The sequence below is a fragment of the Lates calcarifer genome, unplaced genomic scaffold, assembly GCF_001640805.2.
Source record: "Lates calcarifer isolate ASB-BC8 unplaced genomic scaffold, TLL_Latcal_v3 _unitig_184_quiver_1174, whole genome shotgun sequence".
NCBI classification, from domain to species: Eukaryota; Metazoa; Chordata; class Actinopteri; family Centropomidae; genus Lates; species Lates calcarifer.
The window spans coordinates 26,823-34,254 of record NW_026115800.1 but is presented as its reverse complement, the minus strand read 5'-3'; the positions used below and the strand labels follow the sequence as shown (position 1 = coordinate 34,254).

The 7,432-nt window shown below is 40.2% G+C and overlaps 1 protein-coding gene across 1 annotated transcript; it reads right to left on the bottom strand.

Annotated features, from left to right (window-relative positions):
- Positions 1-2,302: 2,302 nt before the first annotated feature.
- On the bottom strand, positions 2,303-7,405 carry LOC108890995 (exosome RNA helicase MTR4). The gene is made up of 11 exons (XM_018688099.2): positions 7,259-7,405; positions 6,293-6,433; positions 5,839-5,905; positions 5,695-5,757; positions 5,273-5,385; positions 4,294-4,468; positions 4,088-4,178; positions 3,844-3,968; positions 2,941-3,039; positions 2,602-2,725; positions 2,303-2,466 (listed from the first exon to the last, which is right to left on the bottom strand). The coding sequence occupies exons 1-11, from the start codon at positions 7,357-7,359 to the stop codon at positions 2,318-2,320; spliced, it is 1,248 nt and encodes a 415-aa protein (XP_018543615.1). The 5' UTR covers positions 7,360-7,405; the 3' UTR covers positions 2,303-2,317.
- Positions 7,406-7,432: the final 27 nt, after the last annotated feature.

The following is a 7,432-nucleotide window of genomic DNA, read 5'->3' as shown; positions in this document are numbered from 1 at the left end:
ACCTCAAGCTCTACAACTGGTGGCAAAAACCTGGGTCTACTTCCTCCTGTTAGTCCTACATAAGCCAGCCACTTCGTCTATTATTTGCCTGCTTGTCACGGCAGTTCTGCACTCGGTCAGTCGGTTGTGTTTCGGCACCAGTTGGTCCCTGACTCCAACACGGCTCTGCCATTCCACAAACACTGCCAGAAACTATGTGTCACAGCACACAACAGGGAGGGAAGGAGAGAGGGGGGGACTCTTTTAGAATTCACAAAAGGAGAAACAGAGAAAAAAATGACAATGGAAGGAGGAAAGCACAAGTAGAAAAGGTAGAGGTTCAGAGGGGGTGGGGGGGGGGGTGGACAGAGAGCCACGTGGCTCCTCTCCTCATCATAACCCACCTACACACATAAACATAGGAACTCCATAACACCAACAACCTGCCTACATACAGTGTACGCTGGTTAAACAATCTGGCCTCTCAATTGTTTGGTTTAGAGAAGTGGCTCCTATGAGTTTCTAAATGACAGACACAAAGAGAGAGAAAAGATTCACGATTGAAACTCATGCATTTTTAAAAACTGCATATGGTCAACTTTGTACCATGGGTCATTCCAACTAATTATTTCATCAGAAGTTGTGATACAATTTTCTGTAGCTATAAAAAAAACCAATCAATCACATTCTATCATGAAAGCCTCTTTAAACTACTATAAAATGTTAATGGAATAATTTGACTCCCTCACAAATCACATTATCTTATATCAAAACTCTGCCTCAATCAAGTGAGATTTTCTGCAATCAAATGAAATTATTTGACTGCTATTACTGGACACAATCTGCCTCATTTTCTAAGGAAGTTAGTTGGTTTAAGAAGATTCTCAAATCACATGAAACTGCTGGAAATGAGAAATTATCTTTGGCAGAGTTTTTTCCATTTGTTTTTTGCAATATTGATGTAAAAAATTGGCAGCGTTGACAGCAGAGAAGGTCTTCAGTGTTGGAAGAGCTCAGCATTAAAACAAACCACCTCATTTATAAGAATGTCATGATGCAGGGCAAACAAACCAAGATGAGGGAGGAAAATGTTTCCCCACGTACAACCTCATAAGCATGTTTTATTTCACTGAAAAAGCCCGAAGCAGGTGGACAGGAGCCAAACTCCATCAACTGCTGGATTATCTCCCATAGTGCAGAGATTTGTCCTCATGAAGCAACATCACTTATTCACTGGACCAAACAGCGGGACCAGCTGTGCACGCACAATAAGCCATATTCATGGCACTCGCTCAGTAGGGAGGATTCATTCGCCTCTGCTCGCCAACTATTTCGTATTTTGGTGAGTGGTTTCACTTGCCTAATTTCAACTCCCTCCCCAAATGTCTCAACAATTTGTCACAAAAAATGTATTTGGTTTGGCATTTCAGTGTGCAGAGACAATCTGCTTAACATCTCTAAATTTAACCAAAACTATGCACATTGTTTGATGTGCTGATAGTGTGACTTAATACCTGATAAGTGACAAATGCAATGAAAATAAAGCTAACTCCAGCTAAAAAGAGATTCATCATGTCAAGCTGACATTTAAGCGTTTACTGCTGGTTGAATGAGCAACAAGGATTTTTAAATTGCTGGAATAAGATGTGCCAGAGGGGAAAAAAATCATTAGATTGTGAAGCATACAATAAGTGGGCTATGAGTCAAAGAGGCCAGCAACTCTGGCTTATTAAATCTGGAAAATGTTATATCCTTATCAGTCAGATCACCAGAATTTATGCTTTGTAAACACAGAAAGCGCTGATGTACACCATGCCGAATCTGCTTGACACACAGTTTGACCTCATTTTGCTTGGTAAAAAAAAATAAAAAAAATATGAAAGTGAAGTGATCTCCTGCCAAGAACACATCACCTGCCATTAATCTACTGGTTCAAGGGCCTGATGTAAACCTTTTACAATGCATTACTATGCAAAACCCTCAAGACTATTGTGTATAGGAGTATTACTACATGCATCTAATAGGAGTCATGCTTGAGCTGCTTGAGATTTGCAGAGAAAATAATTACACACACAATCACACACATGTTGATCTCAGTCACCTCTAGGGTCATTACAAGAGTTGCATTCTGTCTACCTCAACCATAACCGCTACTTACCTAACCCCCTAACCCTAACACAAAATGCTTTTTCTCAACTGGGGACACAGCTTTTGTCCCCAGTTGGACAAGCTGCCCCCTGTTAACTGCTCTTTAGTCTGAAATTTATCCTCTAAAAGTAACCTGCAACAAACACACACACTCTTACACTTAGAAGTTGTGATAAAGCCATATGCTGTATCATAAAGCATTCATACCTCTGTTGAAGTCCAGTTTGGCCACCTGCAGAGCGTACGCCTCACACTCTTTCTTGCTGAAGCTGAAAATGATGACAGGCTGGAAGTTCCTCTCCATGATCATCTTCACTATCTTGAACACACTGGATGGACCTGAGAAAAGTACACAAACATAAATACTGATGTAAAATAATCAACTTAAGACATTTACAGATTTTGACCTTGAAAACTGACAAACACACACACACACACACACACACACACACACACACACACACACACACACACCTTTAGTGCCGCCTCCTTTACGTCCCCTCGGGTCCCACTTGCCGCCTCCACTGCTGCTCCCAGAATCCCCTGCATCTCTCAGCACCTGCATAGCTGTGTTGAAATTGTCCTCTCTGAAGTCGCCCTGAAGAGAATCATGAACACACAGGTATTAGAAGAGACCCATCGCACAGAGAGTGGTCCCAAAGGATGTATCCAAAATTAAGAAACAAAGAAACAGTCATCTTGGCCTAACATGAAACCAGACACATCTAGTCTGACTTCTGTAAGTATCATTTATCACTAATTAGACAGCACTCCCTCATAACTACAGTAAGTGCAGTCTGTGGATGTTCTTACATTCTCGTCAACCACCAGGTGGAGACCATCGCCCCCTGCTGGAAAGATGTAGTGTTGCAGTGGAGTGGGACGGTAGTCTGTGTACACCACATGGCATGGCTACAGGAGACACAAACGCTTTGTTAATAGTGGAAAAACAGAAAAACACAATCAAATGAAACCACGATCTCTTTATACAGACGGACAGACAACTGTTGCCTCCTCACTTTTAATATGGGAGGGGGGTCAAACTAACTTAATGTGTATCATTATAATATGCAGTGCGTCAATACAGCTTGTCAAAGAATACTAAAAAAAAGAGTTTTCATTTGCATTCAGGAGAACAAATGTGTTAATTCCAAGTCTACTGTGCTAGACTGTTTTCGGCAAGCCAACAATTTTCTTTAACATTATTGTTTACATTTTGGCAAGGTGGCACCATTAAAAGTACAGTATTTCAAATTAGCTATTAGCAGTTCATGTCTGCAGTGTGTCCATGGATGTATCGACAGCTATCACTGAATTTTTTTTCATACCAAACAAACTTAAAAGCAAATTCTGGGGCTCTAAGGAGCAGCTGTGATTTGAATGTATATTTATGGACATTATCATAATGGACATAGGCCATAATGTTATTCTGAAAAACTGCAAATAACACTGAAAATAAAAAATGTGTGTAATACATCTGTGTTCAGATTTAACCGAGTCATGTCTCAGAGAAATTGTGATCATTCTGATGGGTGGGCCAGTTAAACGCAACACACTATAGTAACTAGCTTGCAGCTAACTGCCTCATATCTCTTTCTCTGCCCCCATGCGACTCTCAGTCTGAAATGGCATTTGATTGTAAAGGTGCTACTCCACCTGAGAAGAGACCACAAGAGTGTATGCTTAACGCTCTGTTCAATATTTGCACCGTCTCACCTGCTTATGTAGGTAACAAATCCACTCAGCAAATTGTCTGGCATTGGGGATGGTGGCTGACAGGAAGACATAATGCACGTTGTCAGGAAGAAGAATGATGGTCTCCTCCCACACCACGCCACGCTCTGAAAGGTTAGGTCAAGTAAAGATACAAGTCTCTCAGGTTTTTGAAACACACAGAAAGCAACTTTACTATGCAGGGTGAGATGATCAATAGTGTGTGCTTTTTGTATTATGTACACACCTGCATCTCTCATGTAATGGATCTCATCAAAGATGACCCACGCCACCTCCCTCATGATCTCAGAGCCTCGGTACAGCATGCTCCTCAGGATCTGGGAGAAAAAGTTTGTCGTGTCAAACCAACCAACCAACCAACCAACCAAGACCACCTGATAAAAGTATCTTTCTGACAAATCCAATGGTCTTTCAAACATAACTGTTTCCCACCTCTGTTGTCATGACGAGGCAGGAGGCGGTGGGGTTAATGGTGACGTCACCAGTCATCAGGCCCACGTCCTGAAACTCCTCATACATCTCTCTGTATTTCTGGTTGGAAAGAGCCTTGATGGGGCTGGTGAAGATCACTCTCTGCTTCTCTCTGAGGGCCAGAGCAATGGCATATCTACGAGGAGGAGGAGATCAGAGTAAACCAGGTTCAATCACACATCAGGGTGAAAGGGTGACATATCAAAAGAAAGTGAAAGTAAGTAAGATAAATAGTTCAACCATTGCATCACCTTAAGGATGTAAAACTGGATTTCAGCTTTTGCTTCCAAAAAAGGTGCTTTCATTTTTACACTTAAGTACCTCGAGTTCTATAAAAGCGCTATTCTTACTTAGAAGAAACTTACTTGGAAGAAAGGAAATCAAAAACAGCTGAACACAACTGCTGACCGAATCAAGTGCTCTTAATAAAGTAACATTCGCTGCTGTTTACGACTCGCTTTAAATGGAATCTGATGTGGCCTTCACGACAATACTTATTTTCTGTAAATACAAAGTCCTACGTGGGGAAAATGTTTCAATTTACCGACTAGCAGGACTTTCAAGTAACACATTCATATAAAACATATAAACTTTTCTGAAGCTCTGTGAAGTCAGTTTTAGCTTGATCATGCATTTTTTGGGCCTGAGGGAGTTTTATTAACTCAGAGTTAATGTCATGTGTCACATTAACATCGCACAACACATAAATAATGGCAGTGCATCCACTACTGCTGGTAACAGAGGGTATTAAAAATTACATTTACTCATTTATTGCATATGTTTTTTCAGTAGAGTACACTGTCCTTGGTAAAAACAAGCTATTAACTGAAGGCTTTGCACCCTCCAATGTGTATAAGATTAAAGTAAGATATTCTAACCTATTCATTTCTAACACAATAAAAACAGCTATTCCTAAAAATAGTTTGATGAGAATACTCACTCAGCACAGACGGTCTTGCCAGCAGAGGTGTGGGCAGACACAAGAACAGATTCATTGTTGTCGATACATAAGATGGCTTCACGCTGGAACGGGTCAAGAACAAAAGGGTACTCCTACAAGACAAGCAATATCAGAACAAATGTAAGAAGAATCCAAGTGCACTGACAGTGACAATGACAGTGTAAATATATGTTAAATATGATCACAATACACAAGTATTGTCCTTTTAGAAACAATGTCCTGCTATTAAGACTTAATCATAACGTCCCTGAGGCTACGTTTAAAAAATTAACAACTTTTTTAGCCTTTATACTGAATATTTCAGCAAAACAACTACACATTACCGGATTTTGTATTAAGACATTAGGAACACACTAAGTCAATCCTACAAGTAGAGGACTCAAGTTAAACACTCAATATACCTTGGCTGCTTTTCCCACTCGAGGTTTCAGTGGTTTATATTCATCACTGGCAGGCAGAGCAACCTGTCGAGGAGAGACCATATGTTTAGCAAATAACACTGTAACAAATGCATTAGAGAAATACAGTTCCTTTGCTTCCTTTACCTCATGTGAACATCCTTCCACAGTTTCAACTTGCTCCACCTTCACCTGGGGCATAAACTCTGCAAGACTGAGGTAAACAAAAGACGTGTTACCTAGACAGCAACTTTATAACACATTCTGCAGCATCTCAAGCCAATAACTCACCTGACAACACTCACTGTTATCATTATTAATCACAATTCATGTTATAATTTGTTCTTGAAAACAGACATATCAAAGTTGAGGTCTGTACTCAGTTGTCAGTTTATTAGATACACCTAGCTAAAATTATTAAAAAGTACAAAAATCCAACACAGTGACTGAGAAAATGCACTTACTGCTCTTCACTGCTGATTAGTTAGTCAGTAACTGGTCTACACAATAAACTGGTAACTTGAATGAGCATCAATAGACAGAGATTATAACAGCACTTGAGCTACTTGCACCAGCCTATGGTATTTAGCTTTTAACTCACTTCAGGTCATTAGCAGTGATGGTCTCATGTCGAGGTTTCTTCCCAAACACCACCTCCTCTCCTCCATCACTGTCTGCCTCCCTCTTGAGCTTGGAAGATGGACCAGCATCCTTGTCTGTGCCATTTTTACCTACAGTTTTCCTGGAAAAGAGAAAAACATGTAAAATCTTGTTAGATGAGCCAGTCCACACAAAAGTTACACAGGAATGTTTAAGCAACATTTAACTAGACATTGCTAACTTGAGTCTCACAGCAACAGCAGTAGGAACTAACTAAGTGCATTTAAACGTACCTCACATGAATTACATTTCCATCTGCTGTTATTTCATACTTCTACCCCACAACATTTCAGGGGGATTTATGATTTATTGAACTTACTTACTCCACTACAATTGTCTGACAGCTTGTTTTGTCCAACCAACAGTCCAAAACCCAATTATAATCACTTTACCTTAATTTATTATAAAGATAAGCAATAAATAGTCACACATGATAAGCTGGAGCCAGTAAATGTTTACATTTTTGCTTGATATATCAATTATCTGTATAGCTGCCAGTTAATTTAGGGTGGTTTAACTGATTGATTAATCAAATCGTTGTATTGATACACCATTTTTCTGTGAAAGGACAACTTTACTTTTGGTACTTTTAGGGGCCATTAGCTAAGTAGGATTTTAAATACAGACCTTCTACACCACGGTACGGAAACGGGGCAAAACGTTATTTAGTATAACACGACAGAAACAAATAAAAAACGCTGCGAATTGACATTTTGCAGCACAAACAGACAATGTATCTCACATATCTCTAACAATTTAACAAAGCTAACTAACTACACTGTTTCACTGCCCCTTACAACGTCTCTGCTGTCACGAGCGCACATGATGCTTCGTTCAAGCTCCCTGTACTATCAGACCTCCTGGTTACAGACATCAAACATCACCACGCAAAAACTCAAAACTTTACCCTGTTTCTGGAGCCACAGAGGCAGGTATCTTTTTGCTCGTGGCCGTTTGTTGCTCATCATCAAACACGCTAAACAGACTGTCTCCAAACGCGTCAGCCATGATTGTTAGGGGCACGCTTTCCCACAATTCAACACGAGGTTATGCCGCGTTCAGGTTAGGACCACCCCTGGTA